This window comes from Phaethon aethereus, assembly GCF_964289735.1.
Source record: "Phaethon aethereus genome assembly, chromosome: Z".
NCBI classification, from domain to species: domain Eukaryota; kingdom Metazoa; phylum Chordata; class Aves; order Phaethontiformes; family Phaethontidae; genus Phaethon; species Phaethon aethereus.
In genome coordinates this window covers 45,828,045-45,846,974 of record NC_138577.1, presented here as the reverse complement: position 1 = coordinate 45,846,974, position 18,930 = coordinate 45,828,045, and the positions used below count along the sequence as shown (strand labels likewise).

The 18,930-nt window shown below is 40.9% G+C and overlaps 1 protein-coding gene across 1 annotated transcript in view; it reads left to right on the top strand.

The window, feature by feature from the left end:
* Nucleotides 1-18,930, top strand: part of FRMD3 (FERM domain containing 3) — a gene marked incomplete at both ends in the record, with an annotated part of 139,025 nt that overhangs the window by 77,882 nt on the left and 42,213 nt on the right. Inside the window, 2 exons of the mRNA XM_082013552.1 lie at nt 6,550-6,628; nt 17,696-17,793. Of these exons, the coding sequence (XP_081869678.1) occupies nt 6,550-6,628; nt 17,696-17,793 (177 nt within the window). The remainder of the gene's footprint in view (nt 1-6,549; nt 6,629-17,695; nt 17,794-18,930) is intronic.

Below are 18,930 nucleotides of genomic sequence, written 5' to 3'. Positions count from 1 at the left end.
AATGACCAGGAGTAGTGTTCTAATACAAATTTCAGTAGGTGCTAAATTTTATGGGCCTCAGTAGTACCTGAATCATTCAGGCATAATCTCTCCATATAGCCAGGTTGTACAGAAATCACAATTTGGCAGCTATATGTTTCTGTTGGTGCGATAGAATGTTGTATGTTTGAAGCTTTGAAGTCTGCATAGGTTCTTGTGTGATGTGCCACCATATTGATTACTTCAGCTATGGCAAAGAATGTTTTAAGTTCATATTTATCAACACTGGGGTATGACAGAAGGAACCTTCAAAATATTTATGTTTTGTCTTATCACATACGAAACCGTATTTAAATGTGTCCTGGTGCAACACAAGAAGAATGAAGGCATGGCATCTTTTTTGTCTCAGCATCTACCTTTTCATTTTCCATCTTCACTGAAATGTTTATGTCATAACATGATATGTAAAGTCTGTGTCTCATCCAGTTTTACCACTAATTTTACCTGCAAGGGGAAATTTTAGTCTCTGAGAATGTCCTGAACCGCTGCCAGTCTTGTTTCCACTGGTTGAAGCCAGTTGGGGGCCAGTCATCAGTAGCTGTGAGCACCGTGCTTCTGATAATGTCTTGAAAAACTCTCTGGAAGCTTGCCTAAGGTAGCTGCATCTTTGTGGTTCTAGATAAATACCTTTTAAAAACAGGTTTTCTGTTCTTTTGCATGTTTTTGTGTACACTGTTATTCTCTCCCAGATGCTGATGGTAAAGTTCCTCCCCATTTGCCCATCTTAGATTTTTTTACTTAGTTGCTCCCTAGGAGTGTCTTGCTGTATATCCTACTGGTCACATCAACACTAACGTTTAAGTAAAGGATGGAGTTTTCCCAGGCACTTTCCCTCTCTCTTTTCTCATGCTAAAGGTTATTCTGCATAATAAGTATGCAGCTATCCTGTAACCTGCTTTGTGAGAAATATCCAAATATATGGGTTTTGTTCTTGATGACAGTGGAACAGAATCCATTCTGTTGCACTGATGTGCAGGCATTCAAAATCTACATGTTCTTCTCACTGTGTTGCATCTCAGATGATTTGAGAGAGTAATGCAAAAAGGATGTTCTCCTGTGTGATTGGAGTTTGTTAAGTTAATTTCCTTAATCTCTAATGCTGTCATAAAATGTGAAAGGAGATGGAATAAACCAGGGGACACAAAAACCCAGATGCAGAGATGGGTTGTGCAAAACTTTGTAAAGATTCTTAAATCTCAACAAACTTGTCATCAGTTTTCGTGTCTCAGTACAAATCTGAATAAGACTTTAATCCAATATGAGGTTCATAAATCCATGCACAGTGAAAACAGGAAGCCTTGTGTGATTCTTCAGACACTAATCCAAATATGTATATTCTTTACCTGTGACCTTCATGAAGATTTAAGAACACGCTTTAAAGAGTTGTTATAACTGGTTGATGAAAATCTGCCTTGCCATGTGTTGTCCCTTAACTGAGTGCAATGAGGAAGACCCCACAATTTGAGATTTATGATACATGAGGTATCTCTTATGCATAAAATAAACACTGAGTAGTGTTCTGTCTGTCTTAAACATGCTGAGCAAGTGGTATGGATAAACAGCTGATTCATTTGGTAAGGGAAGAGGTATATGGGAACAACAGCATCTGTCTTAGGCTTCCCCAGACATCCTTCTGCAGCATCAGTGAACATGGAGACTGTTTGACTCTCGTGTTTCTTTTTTTTATTTAAATGAGCACTGACTTTTGGTAGAGTAGTACAGAGAATATGTAACATCAAGGAGAGATGCAGGAAGTTTTCTGCAATGTTGCATTCTCAGGGTTATGAAGGTCATTTAAATATCTGCTTTTGCTTTTCAGTATCCATCTGTACTCCATCTTTAAGCAAAAATACAACACTGCCAGTATGGCTTGTTACAGAAGCTAGTATTTGTGCTGGATAAAAAGCAGGTTGTTGAAAACAAGCGGGAAACCTGCCCAAAAGCGGCAGATGAGAATCTTCCGTCCTTCTCCCTCTTTGGTTCACACTTCTAAAACTTTAATCAAGTTTTTCACCAGCTTTTAAAAATGATTATCCTCTTAAATAAATATTTTTTCTTGTTGTTTCAGATTGTCTTTCTATGAAGAAAATGGTAAAATGAATGTGTAGTTTTTCTTAGGCTTATCATTACCTATAAGCTATTCATCTACACAGAAGATGAATGTTTCAATGGGCTTTGCTTAAAAATGGATGCATGTGAGACAGTCCCTTACGCATTGGTGTCTGTGCCAAGGGGTGCAGCTCCCATATCCCTCTTTGTTCTGGTCAGGGTTTTAGAGCTTTGGTTTTTAGCAAGATCCTTACTGTTTCATGTACATTGGACAGTTTGTCTTAGTTAAATGCAACTGAAATAAACCTTAAAAACATACAATTAGTTGCCTGGAAACCTTCCATGCTGTGTGTGTAGTCCCTTCAGCTTCAGTGAGGGCCTAGATCATGACTGGTTTCAGCATTTGGTATCATTTAAATGGTTTTATTTGTTCTTCTGCCTTCATCTCTTATGTGCTGTTAGCACATAAACTGGCAAATTAATAGCCCTATTGCAATGGAGTTTGCAGTCAGCACTATTCTCCATGCTAAAGTCCTTTGAAATTATTGTAATAGTGAATCTTTTTTAGTGAGAAAGCAAAGGCTGTGATGGTTGGAAATTCTGACAAAGCTTTGAGCATCTCCCTATACCAGCTGCTCTTAATCTGACAGACAAAAGACCACTCTCAAAGAAAAGGCTTATAGCTGTTATAAAACTGATAATATTCAGGCTAGTTTTGGGTTGAACAAATGTTATTCTGCAAATTGAGTTCTGTTTTGGGAAGGTTTATTGTTAATGTTTCCACTTTAATGTGTGAGTAAATGGTAGAAAGTAATTTTGCTTTCAAGGAACTGAGGAATTGTCTGGCTTGACAGTCTCATCTCTTGAGCTGATACAGTTCACTGCCTGTATTGCTTTCCACTGCAAGAATATAGTGAATGAGAGAATATGAGGTTCTCATTTGTGTTTCTCCAGTGCTGTAAAATCTGTAAGACAAAGGCCTTACTAAATGTTTACGTATCATCAAATGCAGTCTTGGAGGAACATTTGGCATATGACCCATTCAAAACTAAGACGGAGAAGAAAGTGGATAGCTGTGGGAGGTTCCCTCCTTCCCCTTTCAAATGTTCATTGTTTGTGGCTGGTTTTCTAACTGGGAAAGAGGAACAGAAAAAGAGGATCCTGTTTCCTTCTGTAATCGCAGGGTACCTTCTGTCTCATCTCCAGAGAGATGAATTGGATGGAGGGGACCATACTCTTTTTAACATTTCAAACTGCAGGTCGGGATTGTGCCATCCTTGCCGGTGTTGCTGAGAAACGACATCTGTTTAGCAGGCTGCAGCAGCCTTGTTTTGTATTGCTTGCTGCACTCCTGAGGAGGAATATTGTTACAGAAGCTAGAGTCTCGGAAAAGGTTTGCAAAGTAGGCTTCAAAGTGCTTTGCCAAATCTTCTGCGTATTCTCTGCATTGGTGTGTACTTCTATCACGTACTGTCCTCCTGCTACAAGGAAAAAATTTCCAGTTATAACCTTTGCTGTTACCTTAATGTGGACTATTTTTTAGTGCAATGTATGCCATCCAGACGACTGGAGGCTTGCCAGTGTGACACCCATCTACAAGAAGGGCCGCAAGGAGTATCTGGGGAACTACAGACCTGTCAGTCTGAGCTCGGTACTGCAGAAGATTATGGAGCAGTTCATCTTGAAGGGCGCTTACAGGGCATGTGCAGGACAATCAAGGGATCAGGCTCAGCCAGCACGGGTTTGTGAAAGGCAGATCCTGCTTGACCAACCTGATCTCCTTCTCTGACCAGGTGACCTGCCTAGTGGATGAGGGAAAGGCTGTGGATGTTGTCTACCTGGACTTTAGTAAAGCCTTTGACAGCGTCTCCCACAGCATTCTCCAGGAGAAACTGGCAGTTCATGGCTTAGACAGGTTTACTTTTCACTGGGTAAAGAACTGGCTGGATGGCCAAGCCCAGAGAGTTGTGGTGAATGGTGTTAAACCCAGCTGGCGGCCAATCACAAGCAGTGTTCCCCAGGGCTTGGTGCTGGGGCCGGCCTTGTTCAATATCTTTATAGATGATCTGGATGAGGGAATCGAGTGCTCCCTCAGTAAGTTTGCAGATGACACCAAGCTGGGTGGGAGTGTTGATCTGCTGGAGGGTGAGAGGGCGCTGCAGAGGGATCTGGACAGGCAGGATTGATGGGCTGAGGTCAATTGTATGAGGTTTAACAAGGCCAAGTGCCAGGTCCTGCACTTGGGTCACAATAACCCCATGCGACACTACAGGCTTGGGAAGGAGTGGCTGGAGAGCTGCCTGGTGGAAAAGGACCTGGGGTGCTGGTTGACAGCCAGCTGAACATGAGCCAGCCGTGTGCCCAGGTGGCCAAGAAGGCCAACAGCATCCTGGCCTGTATCAGAAGTAGTGTGGCGAGTAGGGAAGTGATTGTACTCCTGTACTTGGCACTGGTGAGGCCACACTTTGAATACTGTGTTCAGTTTTGGTCCCCTCACTACAAGAAGGATGCTGAGGTGCTTGAGCATGTCCAGAGAAGGGCAGCGAAGCTGGTGAGGGGTCTGGAGCACAAGTCTTATGAGGAGCGGGTGAGGGAACTGGGGTTGTTCATTTAGGAGAAGAGGAGGCTGAAGGGAGACCTTATCGCTCTCTACAACTACCTGAAAGGGGGTTGTGGTGAGGTGGGTGTTGGCCTCTTCTCCCAAGTAACTAGCGATAGAATGAGAAGGAAATGGCCTCAAGTTGCACCAGGGGAGGTTTAGATTGGATATTAGGAAAAATTTCTTCACTGAGAGAGTATTCAAGCATTGGAACAGGCTGCCTAGGGCAGTGGTGGAGTCACCATCACTGGAGGTGTTCAAAAAATGTGTAGACGTGGCACTTTGGGACATGGTTTAGTGGGCATGGTGGTGTTGTGTTGATGGTTGGACTAGATGATCTTAAAGGTCTTTTCCAACCGTAATGATGCTATGATTCTATGATCCTTTCCTCACTATGACACTCTGCATTTTGGGCAACTGTTGCTTTCCTATGGTTACCATATATTGCCAGAGTGTGGCTCTTCTACTGTAACTTTTACTTTTTTTTTTTCTTTCTTTTTACCACAGCCAAAGTTTCAATCATTTCATTGACATCCAAAAATTTGGGTAAAATTCGGTATGCTTTTAGGGTCTTGCAGTGGGCTTGTACTAGCTAGGGCCTTGCAGAGCCATGCCCTAGCTGTTCTTATTTCTGCCTCCCTATTTCAAGCACAAACTACTTGTAAACTTGCCAAGACATTTAAAAGTCCTTTTTTGCTAAGAAAGAGCTCTTGCTTGTTCAATACAGGTTGACTCTTCTATCACATTTTTAAGTGGAACCTTATTCTGAAAATGCAAGTTTTCCTCCCTTTAAGAAGGCTATTGGGAAGACATAGAACCATTTAAGATGACTTACGTTATCTTTCACTTTGTCCAGGCAACATGAGTCCCTGGTGCATTTCTGGATGGCTGTTTCCTTTCCGGGACATTGAATTCAGTTTACCTTCTAGTTTGCCATTACAGGGCAGGAAGGACATAACAGTCTCCTCTGTTTTGCAGCCTATTTGCAGTCACTGTAAGACAATGCTGTGGTTGTGTCCAAGATGCTTAAGCCCAGAGAAAGTAGTCTTGAGTGTTTTTCTTGCCTTCAGAGGGCTTGTCCAGCTGTGATTAGGTTGAATGTTCAAGCCATCCCTAGAGAGCACTTAAAGTTTGTTTTTCTTTCTCCATTCCTCTTGTTTTTTTCTGTTTGTTATGAACAAAGCTGTGCCCATTAATGTAAAACTGAGAGACACTGTTTGTGGAATTGAAATAATTCCTGTTGATTTTATTTTTTCTGTCTTTTTTCCTTTCTTTTTCCCTCTCTTTTTTTTTTTAAAGTGAAAGTATTGTACTTAAGCCTGGTCTTGATACCATAGCTCAGGAGTAGATAGTGTAGTCTTATTAAGTACTGGAAACAGTTGTGTTGTCTGTAGCTTTGTTAACCAAATGTAATTAAAGATTTTTTCCATTTTGTAGACTAGGTATTATCATTATCAGGAATAACAAATATACATAATACCTTTGTATCTCATTGTGATAAGAGGCAATTGCTTCCTGTTTACCAAGTGACCAAAAAAAAAAAAAAAAAAAAAAAAGAGCAGCCTAAATGTTCTGTGCTTCTTGGGTGAAGCAATAAGTCTTGTGAGGTGCAAAATGATTTATAAATTGATTTGCATAGGTTAGCTGTATTTTTCACATGTTCTGGCCTTCTTTGTCACATGTTCTGTTCTTTTATATGTGTATATATAATATTTTTAGTTTTGTTTGAATCCGTGCCTGATGCTTCAGATCTAACCATCGCATAGGGTACTTTGTAAAACTCTTGGAGGCTGTTCCTTCAGAGTGGCGGAGGCAATGTTTGTTTGCTGCTGTTCTCATGCTTTTTCTTTATAATGTTTCAGCTAATCCACCATATACCATGTGCTTTAGAGTGAAATTCTACCCACATGAACCCTTGAAGATTAAAGAAGAGCTCACCAGGTATTTTTTTGTTTGTTTGTCTGTGCATTTAATGTACGTTGTTAACAAGTTCAAAGTAAGACAGTTACTGGGATAGAGTTAATTTTCTTCATAGTAGCTAGTATGGGGCTATGTAGTGTAGGGTTTTCACTATATGTGCTAAAATACTAGAGTAGACAGACATTTGCACTACTGATAGCTTTTTTATTTATTGTGATACCTATGGATATTTGAAGGCAGTTTAAAGGGACTTTTCTCTAACGTATAGAGAAGTAATGATGCTATTGAAAAGCTTAGAGGAAGAGAGGCAATGGTCAAATGACTGGGCAAGGATTATCCTGACTCTTCCCTTGCGTGGAACTTGTACTTGCTTGAGTAAATTCCTTTTGTGTCTTAATTTTTATTTTTTTGTGTGAAGTAAGCTGTGAAGTTTAATTCAATAATGGACCTAACGTTCACCAGGAACATAGCAGAAATAACCTCACTGAACTTTCTCTTGTGTGTGTCTTTAGGACCACAAACAAGGTAGTATTTTTAAAGTACTCATAGACCTTTAGCAAACTGATGTAGAGGTGCAATACATTTATATTTTTAATATATAATATATAACCAGCCGCTCTGGAAGTTAAGAAGTCTTGCTGCTTACATTGGAATTTTACAGCCTTTGCTGTGAAAACACAGCTGTGCAACAGGTGTTACAGTCAGATTTAACAAATGGGAGTTTTGTCCTTCTTACTAGCCATCGTGAATATTCTGTTGCTCCGGGTGTTTCTCAGGAAATGTACTTGGGGGAAAAATTATAGGAAAACGACAGCTCTCTTGACCTCTGCACCAGCTGTGCAGCACTGTGTGCACACCTTACTGTGTTGTTAGTCAGCATGTCACCCGCTGATTAATAGTTGCATGTGGCAGAAGTGTGGAGCACCGGAGCGCTTGTTGCCTTGAGTTTTTCACTGATGCTTTCCCCAAGTCCTTCAGATTCTTATGCTCACAAGTCACTTCATGAATGGGAGTGGTCCTGTTACCCCTGGTCTCATACTGAAAGTTTCAGGAAAAGCTTGCATTCTGCTGAATGGTTAAGTTTATAGTTTGTATAGAGCAGCTGGAACATGCAGTTTATATTATAGCTGTTCATCTTGGGTGAAATACTGAAACTGTTTAGCTGAGTGAACAGGTTGTAAACCAGGAAGTCTGGCGATTTTCATTGTTAGTATTTGTCCTTGGATGAACATTTTATTTTTTATAAGCCAGAGTATAAACTCCATATAGACCTTTCTTATTCAAGAACCTTAATTAATTTTTTTTTTTTTCTTTTAACTACTTGGATACCCTCCCAGGAGAATTTCTATCGAAGTGCAAAGCAGTGACAATTAGCTCACTGAAGTGTATTGTGCTGTCAGTATGTTTTAGGTTTTGCTGGAACATTTCAAATTAATTTTTAAAGTCAAACTGCTGTATGAAAAATGTTTTGTGGTCTTTTGTTAAAACTAATAATATTAGGACCTTAAAAAGGAGAAATAATTTATCTTTTCATATGTCCATGTTGTGCACATGACACTTTTCTGTATCTGATCAGCTTTATAGATTCCCAGTGTTGCTATTTGGGAAGCCGTGCTTTGTCTCTGCCCAGGTCTCTTACACCATAACAAAGTATAGGAAATGCTCCTGACATGAGCAAGTGAAGCGTAGTCATGTAACTCACCTCTGAGAATTTGTTTCATCATCTGAAGCAGAAGGTTAGATTCAAGGTGACACGGATGTCCGTGTCAATTGGCTTGGGCTAAATTTTTTTCTTGAATCGCAATGATTGGTGAAGCTCAAGAAGAAAAAGGTCCATTTGTATTTGACAAATTAGTCAAGGTCCATTAGTATTTGACAGAGGGCAGTCATGAAAGCTTGATAGCTAGATGGCTTTTTGGTAGATTTTTTTTTTTTTTTAGCTCTGCTCTGTTCACTGGACAATGACATTTGTAGCAGTGTGTGCTTAAGACGATTTGAAAATAAATTAATAATATTGTTACCCTTTGACGTAAAAGCCATCCGTACTTCATAACTGTATATACAGTCGGCTGAGTCAGTAATAGAGCTTTGCATTTCTGCTACTCTTTGTGCCTATGCATGTCACAGAGCTGCTCTCTTGCTTCTTCAGCTGGCTAGAAATCTGATGGGTGTCTGTAGTCCCCATTTAGATAATGAAATTAAGATACAGTCAGACTCATCATGTCACATTGTCATACACTCTTTGGTTCAGAATATTAATTAACCCTGTCTAAATCTCCCATGTGGATTATTGTTGATGCAGTCTTTGTAAAAACTTTACAGTAATAAATCTTTAATGAAGTACTTTAGAGACATCAAAGAGACATACAGATGTTAAAAAGACCTGTTTTTCCTGCTTTTCCATGGCAATGTCTGATGTAAAAAAAAATCATCTATTCAGTACACGAAGCTGTGTGTGTATGAAGTGAATTGTTTGATTTCTGTGAAAATAGTATAACATGGATAGAAATATTTTTCAGGATTTAGACATCACTTGCAGGAAGAAAATTGAGTATTTCTAAACTCAGATTATGCTGCTTTATTTCTGTCCTACTTTTGGTAGGCTGGGCTGGACTGTAATCTATGAGTTAGTCTGTGGTTTTACAGGTGGAACTATTTTCAGGAAATTAAGATGGAGGATGGCCTAGCTGAAGTTATCCCTCTGTCTATGATATTTTAGGGAAAAAAAACATAAGAGCCTGGATGTGTGCACACTGTATGTTCAGGGGCCAGGAGTGCCTTGGGCAAAGGATCAAGCCATGCACTTGCCTGTCACTGCACTTCGTTCCACTGCTAAGGACGCCAGTGAATATCATCAGTCACGTTGTACCATTCCAGCCTCTTACTTTCATCTTCCCTCGTTTTAATTAATGACTGCTTCTATAGCTATGCTTTTGAAACAAAATCAGTGCCTGCCTCTGGATGCTAAGGCACTTTGAGATGTTACTGCTAAATAAGGAATTCTGTGAGCTCGGGACAAAATTTCTGCCTCTCACTGCAGAAGGAAGTTCTGTGTGGCCCTTGATCACTGTTTTCACTAGAGTCAGCTGGTGTTAGGATTGCAATTCACAAGTTAACTTCAGTGCCCCATGGGGGTTGTCACCTTGAGCTCTCTTGTTTCTGTATTAAGAGACTATGTGAAACCTGACTTGCCAACAAAGTCCAAATCTTAATTAATGCACTTCAGTGCTTAACCTTCTTAAGTCATCTCTTTAGCTTGTGTCAACGTGGATTTAGAAAATCTGTCCTTGTTTTTGGAAATACTGCTTCCTCATCAGGGCGGTGAGGCCATGCGTGTTTGACACATGTTTGAGAAGGACTAAAGACACACTTCTTAATAGTTAAACTAATCGGGCAGTTTTTCCAATGCCTTTTAAAAAATTGTGGTGAGAAAATGGCAAGATTTTAACTTACTTGTTTCAAATAATTTGGCCTCAATTTATTTCAGGTGCACTGAAGGCTCAGCAGATTGCAACAGAAACAGTGAATATGGATTTCTGAATAGTTTGTGTAATCTTTTAATCAGAGAGAGGTGCTCAGCCTTAGTAGAAGAGTGATGTTCCTCTATGCTGTGGCCAACTCGGAGGGTTTGGCTTTTCACGTGTAGCATGTGGAGGATGCCAGGCTCTTCTGAAGGGTGCATCTGTGTCGTTCTAAATCTGATTGTCTAACACTTATAGGTGACATGAAGTCAGAACAAATACTTCAATTTCAGAAAATAGCATTTAACTGGCTTCACTGAGCATCTCTAATGAGACTAATAACTACTAGTTTTTAATTAGGCAATAGCAACATGACAAGCAGGTCCTCCCATCTCCCTTGCTCCCTGCCATGCATACCTGTAAAACATAACTTCATTTTCTTTTCTTATTAAATCAGTGTCAGCTCTGCAGCCTGGCAGACACTACATGGGATTGGGGTAGAGGCCTTGAGTACGTACATTTTCAGTATTACTGCTAATTTCCTTTTCTCCTAATTTTCTTTTTTTTTATCTTTGTGTTTTTATCTGTTTTATCCAGTTGTTTTTCCAGAGAGCATTACAGGCTTGATGTGAGAGAGATTTTTCTTTAGCTGTGTGCACATAACCACATGCAGAAAAAAGGATATTCCAGAGTTCACCATGATGGTCAAGATTATTCTGCTAGCATGGCATGATATAAATGGCAAAGATACAAAATTGCCACGAGGGAAGTTGTAACTACAGAGTCATTCAGTTTGCAGTACACACAGCATCCCACAACACTGGAAAGCCAGATATTTTTGCTCTATGCCTCTCTTCCCTACTCTTTGATCACATGTCAGAGCCCTAGGAGGGTCCACAGCTGGGAAATCCTGAGATGCTGCATGTAAACAGAATGGGAACAGTCAAGGGAGTGTGAACAGATAGATCCAAAGACCAGTCATGCTTGGACACAGATTTTTACTATGTTATTTATTTTTAGTTCTTGTTTAGGTAATAAATAAACCAGTGTTTATTCTTTCTTATGTAATAAAGCAGCCTAGGGCCTCATGCCTTCTTATCTGCAAATCCCTACATTATACTGTGCATGTATAATTAAAATAAAATTAAAAAGTCTTTCGAGGTCCTACAGGAGTGATCTAAAATGCTACAGATAATACTGTATCAGCAGTAATCCATGATTATTGTAGAAAAAACAGACCTAGAAAAGGGCATGTGTAAGTAGCTGGCAGAATTAACCAAAGATGGATTATTTCAACTAGCTTCCATGATGCCCTGTTTTCCTAATCTGTATTTCCTAATCCAAGAATCAGTTCTTCAATCACTAGTCTGTCATAAAACAGTGTAATGAGTACTTGATACAAGAAAAACAGATAAAAAATGTTTAACTGCAAGTCATATGAAATGACAAAGATGTGGGGTATGTAAACATGACAAATTGAAGAACCCTGCATGAGCTAGCATGGGCGAGGAAGAAGAATACAGCTGCATGCATGCAATACTTGACGAGTCCTGTCCCAAGCAGCTGTACTTGATACTGCCTTGTGCTGGAAGAGCCTTTTCCCTCCAGAACTGGGAGGCCAGTTGAGGCTTTTAGTGCTCCAGCTGGTTGTTAATGCTTGAATATCAAACCATTCATTTGCAAGTTGAGAACTCTTGCAGTATGTTCATCCTTCCAAGGGTGAGCCAATATGAGGTGAACCTGTGCTGCTAAACGCTGTTCCAGGTATGATTTAAGAATACCTCAGCCTTTCTGCGAACCCTTTCCTGCTTTTCTTGAGATGTGCAGTGGTAGCTATGTTTTCGATGCCTCTACAAGTCCACTTGTCTGTTTTGGCTTTCTCAAGGCCATACTGGCAGTTGTCAAGTGACTTTTAATAGTATTGGACTCACAATCAGATTGAAGAGCATAGATCTTAAAAATGAATGAGGGTCATTAGTAAGAGCACTTGGTGCTGGCAGGCTTGTAGATAGCATTCAGGGCACAGAAAAAAATTACCCAGGACAGTCCTGGATTTTTTGGTGGAGCCTTGTACCTGTGGGAGAAAGAGACCTTACACATTCAGAGGTCTTCTTGTGGTCCTCTGAGAAGAAGGCAGGAGGGCTGAGAAGATGCAGTTCAGTCATGGAAGCTTGCAGAGGAGAATCTACTCCTTTGCTGTGGTAGGCCTTTTATGTGCCTAGTATCCAAAACAAAGCTTGTCCCGTACTACTCCTTTGTCCTCTTTATTCATCAGTGAAATGAATTCTTGTGTAATAATAAAGCTTTTTGTTCCCCTGTGTAGCCAGTGCTGTCAAGTAGCTGGCTGGCGTGGTAATTTTTCACACTTTTCCCTTTTCCCAAGGAAAGACCATATACTGTAATGCAGGCACTGGCCAGCTCTGAAACCAGGAGGACAAGCCCACATATTGCTAGATCCAAGTGGCAGTCATCCTCCTGACCACAGAAATGAGAGATTTGAACTACTGGAAGGCTGTTATTCAAGTGACCTTCCCACCTCAGCGCAGAAAATGGACTATTTCTTTCTGAGGGAACAGTTTTTGTGGTTTGTTTGTTTTTTTTAATACTGTGGATCCGGAGTGTCTCTGATGATTTTGATGATCTAGGAGGGACATATGTTTAGGATGTAGTTATGGGGTGCTGCTACTTTCATTGTGTTTGAATCCTTAGCATTAGTACTTCTTTACAGAAAGCATAGAGCAAGGAGGGTGGTTCTTCCTACAGGTGACTGTTAACACAAAACATAGTCATACAGTTTCCCAAATAAGTTGACAGGGAAGTTCCTTCTACTTTTGGTGTTAGATATTTTAAAAGAAAAAACCTTTTCTTTTTTCCTGTGTTTGAATGAAAATTATGTTTTGAAGTGCTGATGGCTATGCCCCTAGTTCCTAATTCCTCTGCTAGAATTTGGTTTATGACTGATTAGGTGGATTGAAAGGCCAACTGCTGTACTAACATCACTGTGGCATGCTTATTGCCATACGTATCTGTTTTACAAATGCTGTGATGGGTTTAAGCCACACTAGTGTGCACAAAACTTTCATATTGTTACAGAAAACAAGACGACAAATAGATGATCTCCTCCTCACCTGAATTCAGGAGAAGTTTTCTTGAGTTATTATATTAGGTTTTTTAACAGTTACATTCCTGCCTGTTCATTTTAGTATTATTTTCTGGATCTGTTGCTTATGAGTTTGTCTAATCATTCTTTTTTGGACTTAGTAATACTGTTTTTCTTCACAACCTCCTGAGGCAGTTAGTTCACTACTTGCTGTGTAAGGTACTTAAGCAAAGAAAAAAACTTCAGAAAAAAGATGGGGTTTTTTTGTTGTTGTGTTGCATACTAGTATGTAGTAGTTAGTGTTTAGGTTAGATTCATAGACTTTGGCCGAAAACTGCTGCGCCTGCAGTGTACTTGATGATATCTACTGTAGAGGACAGAACATGAAGTTACTGTCCAGAATAATATACATAAAGAACTCACATATTCAACTAGGAGAGGAGGGTACCCAGTCCAGAAGTATTCTAAACACGTGCATTTACCCTCTGGTATTCCACACCTGAGTATGCACAGTAGCCTGGGAAAGAGCAGTGCAGTCAAAGTTAGACACCACGCTGAGATAACAATTTTTGAAACACTGCTGCATCTCTTGATGTGACCGTGTCTGTCAGTTGGAAAGTCTGTCAGCAAGACAACACTGGCAGAGATGCTTGTTACTGGAATAAAATGAGTGAAGTGACTTGAACACAAGAAAAAAACACTCTGTGGACAAACCACAGAGCTTGGCTGTGGGAAAGCTTTCTTGCCTCATCAACATCTTAAAATAGATAAATAGACTGTTAAGCAGTTAGCAGCATGGTCTCTGCAGGTCCTGAATCCTTCTTGAAAACAAGAATAGATATTGCTGACCTTTCTTCTGCAGTTGTGGGAGGGGCTTGGCTAACCTGGAGTTGAGTCATCTGTGTTGCAAACAGATAATAGATGGAAATGAGGTTATTCCAGTGATAGACATTTGTGAGTGTATGCGCTGAAGCATGCATTTTTACTATCTTGCTGGTTAGTCTGAGTACTTTAGGGCTGTAAATCAGGCTATAAAGTTGTGCCAGGGCTTAGAAAAAACAGCTGTGGTGGAAGGACACGAGAAGCAGTAGAATTAGATTTGATTTTGCAAGTTATTTCTGTAAGTGTAGGCAATTTTAAAAAAATTAAGAAAACAAATATAAACCTTACTGAATTCAGGAGTCAGCTACACATTTGTAGGTCTTTGCTGATCTGGGACGTAAGTTACTTCATCAGGATTATAAGAAGTGTCTGAGGTTGAGCCAACCTTTGGCAAAGCTTGCAACATTGGCTTTTAGACCAAAGTGCATATATGTCCTTCATTTGAAAGAACTCCTTAACTTAGTCTTGTTCCAGACTGCCCTTCTTGCTTTGAAGATGAACGGTATCCCATGCAGCTTGTTGTGTGGGTGGTCTCTGAAGAACACATTCAGACTCTCTGATTCTGCTCCGCATGGGTATTCCCTGGCCCTCCTTATAAGAGCAAGTCTTCCCTTGTGTCCCAGCCAACAACTTCTCCAGTCTCCACGGTGAACTGTGCTCTGTGCCTCTTTTTCCCTCTTGACTGCTGCCTTCTGTCTTGGAGATGTTTCTTTCATTTTCTTTTTTTTTTTTCCTTTTTTTCCCTCAGAAGTGAAAGAACTCTTTGAAAGTGCAATTTTGAACCATTTGAATAAGGACGCCTTAGTGACGGAAAAAATAAACTTCAGTATTTTTATTTAAGAAATTACTAGTATAGTAGAAAGGTACATGAACACTTCAAAAGACAGCGCTCTGCTCCCCAAACAGCCAATAAAACAACAAACTCCCTTTCATGTAAGGGAGGAAAACCAGATTTTTTTCCTCAGACTAGTAAGTGCCAGGGTTTATATACTGAGAAGCAAAGACAGATGGATAACATCTATGGCCCACGTTTGTGACAGAAGCTAGCCTACATGATGGCTTGTGTTCAGCTCTGTCATCCCAGGAAAGAAAAAAAACCCCAGACATTTCTTGTTTAAGATTAGCTCCGATAACTGAGACTATTATGGATGCAGAAATTTAATAATGACATTGAGGATCTTTGATCCTGGTCAGCAACAGAGTATTTGCTTGGAAATGCCACAAATATGCACACTTCCACCCCAACTCTCATGTTTATTTGCAATAGAATTTTAGGGGAATGCATAGAAATGAGTTTTTGCCATCATTCTGAGGGGTTTCTGCCGATGCTGCTGTTGTCTTTGATCCTAAGTGACTGTGTAGTATGTTAGTGACCCATCACAAACTGTTGTATTTATGACTGTCCCCCTGTATTAAAAAAAGACTGGGTTTGAATTCTACTGAATTCATGTATGTGCATTTTCGGGTTTATTTTCATAAAATAACCATATACTGGGTGGGGAGAAGACTCCGTGCCATCTCATTTCAGGAATCTAACTTGTGATTCATTGCACAGCATTTGAGAGAGAGAGAGAGGCTTCCTGACTCCTGAACAGGTGCTCTAAGTCAATTTTTGAAGATTTTCCGTTCTCCCTGGGCTGTGAAGACACTGCCTTGTAATAGATGGTCAAGGTGCCCAGCGTTGGTGCCTCATGCTGTTACATGGGAAAGAATTTCCTGCAAAACTTTTTTCTTTTTGCAAATATCAAAATATTCATAAAAATGTGACTGTTCATAGCGTTTGCTTCCATCTGTACAGCTGGAGAGTCGGCCCTGGCACGGTCCTGAGACTTCAGGTTCTTAGTTCTCACCTCAGCCACGTGCCGGCAAATGTAGGTCAGTAGCAGCGGGTTAAATACGCTTTTACAGAAGCCTGCTTACTTTCATATCTCATTATAGTGATTTTCAGACTCAGAAACCACCAGTGTGCAGTGTTGCTGGAGATCTGTTGACTTTACAGATCGGCTAACAAGCCGTGCCATGAGATCTTGGGATGCCCCTTCGTAGGTGGCTTTTTTGGGCGCTTCTTGAAAGGTGAGCTCAATTTGGCCTCAAGCTAAGGGTCACTCTGGAGAACCAGAACCTGTTTTTTCACCCTGGAAAGACTTACCGAAAGTTTTAGGGTGGGGACCACTTATTTGCCCATGCCAGTTATGTACGGTAACTGCACCAGTGTGGGGAGCCTTTTCCCGCAGGCTGTCGTTGCAGACTAAGGTTTTTTTGCTGCGTCCCACTGCGCCTCCCGTTCACCCCGATGCAGTTCTCATCTGGGAACCACCTGTGCTGTAGCAGTACCAAATTACGGGTGTGAGTTAGTGAGCTGCTACTGGACACTTGCTGCAGGGAAAAAAAGGGGTTAGACAATAAAGGAAAGGCCTTGAAGTGCAGAGCTCCTGTAGAAACTTGTGGCACTGCAGTGCAGTGAAGGGATGCGTTCGCAGTGGGAACATGTTGCTCTTCGCTGTGACGACTGTCTCGTATTTATGTAGCATTTAGTAGCAATCCAAGGAATGGAGGGAAACTTCTCTTGTCCTTCAGGTAATACCTCCAGTCCTGCTCAAATCTAGAACTTGCTGCGAGCTTCAGATAAGTCCCTTGGTGCCGGACTCACGGTACACGCAGAACCAAGGAATTTGGGCAAAGTATGCCTGACGTCAGTGTTACTCGTAAAGCGCATTTCCACCAGCTACGCTGTAGCCCAGGGTTGGTGAGGATGGGCAGCACCAAGGCGTGTCCTAAAGGCCTGCAGAAGCCATTGCGCCCGACAGCACCCTCTGGACAGCCGACCTTCCCTGGCTAAAGCCGAGCTCAGGGGGTTTGTTGTCCCAGCGGCGTGAAGCTGCTGAGCGGTGCAGCTGTAACCAGCTGGGTGGCTGGGAGAGGAGCTCGGAGTTGGCCCCTCGCTGGGAGAAGGCGGAAGAGAAAGCGATGGCCTCGCGGCCGAGCCTCTCCTCCAGCTGTTAGAAACGGTGCTGCTCCCCGGCAGGAGGCGGAGGGCAGGCAGAAGGTCCCTGTTGTTTCCTCCTCCCCAGCTCTTCTGGTGGAAGAACCTCTCAGAGGAACGAGAGAAATTGCCCCCCAGGCAGGTCCCCTGTGCCCACCACCCGCCCTGGTCCTCAGGGAGTCGCTTCTGCCTCAAAACTTCGCCTGGGAGTATTCACAGGTTAGAAAAAGAAAAGGAAAGCAATCCCCTCTCTCCACTGTGGTCAATGTGCTATTTCGTCTACAGCGGTAGAGAGATTTCCTTGTGCAAACCTGTATTTAAGGAGAGGGTGTGTGCTCAAGCAAACGTACACTACTGAAATTTATTTCACGTTACTAATAAGCATTGTAGCTTATGTACAGCTGTACATTTTAAGTACTCTCCATGCTATCTCTTAGTGGGGTTTTTTTTTGTCACTTCTGCTGTCATTATTTCATTGTTATTGAGAAAAACCTCTTGTCTTGCATCTAGTTTTTCCTGTGATTGCACTTTGCCTCATTTTCCTGCCATTTAAGGTAGCAAGAGAGATATCCAGAAGGGTTGCCTAACTGGTTCCACACTAATAAGTTAAATCCATTATAAAAAGGTGCTACAGCATTTCCTAATTCTTAATTACATTTCAGATACCTTTTATATCTACAACTAAAAAGGGACATTTTCCATGGCCGTTTGTTGTGTTCTTTTTCTGATGCTGCCTACCTGGGTGCTTGTATTGTCCAAGGTAAGTACAAGCAGCAGGCTTTTCTAGATACCTAACTCATAGGTGTGTTCAGTATAAAGAGAAACTCAAACTGTTGTGGGAATAGAGCTAGCAATAACATTTGGGGGCTTTTTCAGTTGTACTGTTTCCCTGCATTGACATGCACTGTAAAGTATTTTAAGTAATTCATCCATTTAGCCGACTAAAATCAAACTGGAACATAAAAAAAGTTTAAAAACAGGCTGTCTTAGCATTTAAGTGAAAAAGTATGGCATCAATGTTAGATTCCGGTTATAAACAAAGCAAAATTATCTTCTGAATCCTGAACGTAAATGTAGCCTATTCTGTTTGAACTGAGCAGGAAAAAGTGTCATTCAGTGCCCACCCTTATGTTAAAGAAGACCTGTGTGATGATGCAAAAATAGTAGATGTAATTCAAGGAGAAGGATCTTTTTTTCGCCCTCCTTTTTGTTTTATTCCCCCCCCCGCCCCTTCCCTTAGGGACAAATTCAGATATATGTCTTAGACTGCATACAGAGGAGCAGTTAGCTAGATGTCTTCATTAGGGACTTCATATGTGTGGAGGTCCCCTTCATTCTGCCTTAACATGAATGATGCTCTTAATGCATTATAAGACAGTGTATCCAACCCAAGCCCGAATCTAGACCTTACTAAAAGAGGCTTATTTAGAAAATTAAAACACCAAATGCTATGTTTGGGTACCTCAGTGACGCATCTTTTAGAAGAGAAATCAAATACTGTGGGCCACCTAAATAATGCTACAGCCAGTGTTTCTGTGCTGGAACAGAATTAAACCAGTCCGTATCAGTGAGGATAAATCGGTGTAAAAAAAGAGGAGAATCTGGAGTGCATTATTTTAGTTCTGCCTGGTGCCAGAATGCCAGGTACTCAAAGTGGGACTGTTACCTATACCTGTTTTACAGAGCAACTTTCTGCCACAGAAAATAGTTTAGGATTGCTAATTACTGCTGCAGTTAATAAACCATGAACTTGACTTGAAACTCATTGATTGAATTGGCAGTTACAAGGATTTTGTTGTTTCAGTTAACTATCGATTCTTCAAACTAGCATTTCTTGAGACATGCTAGATTCTTACCGATCTTGACTTACACTGTATTTACTGACTTTTTTCCTTTT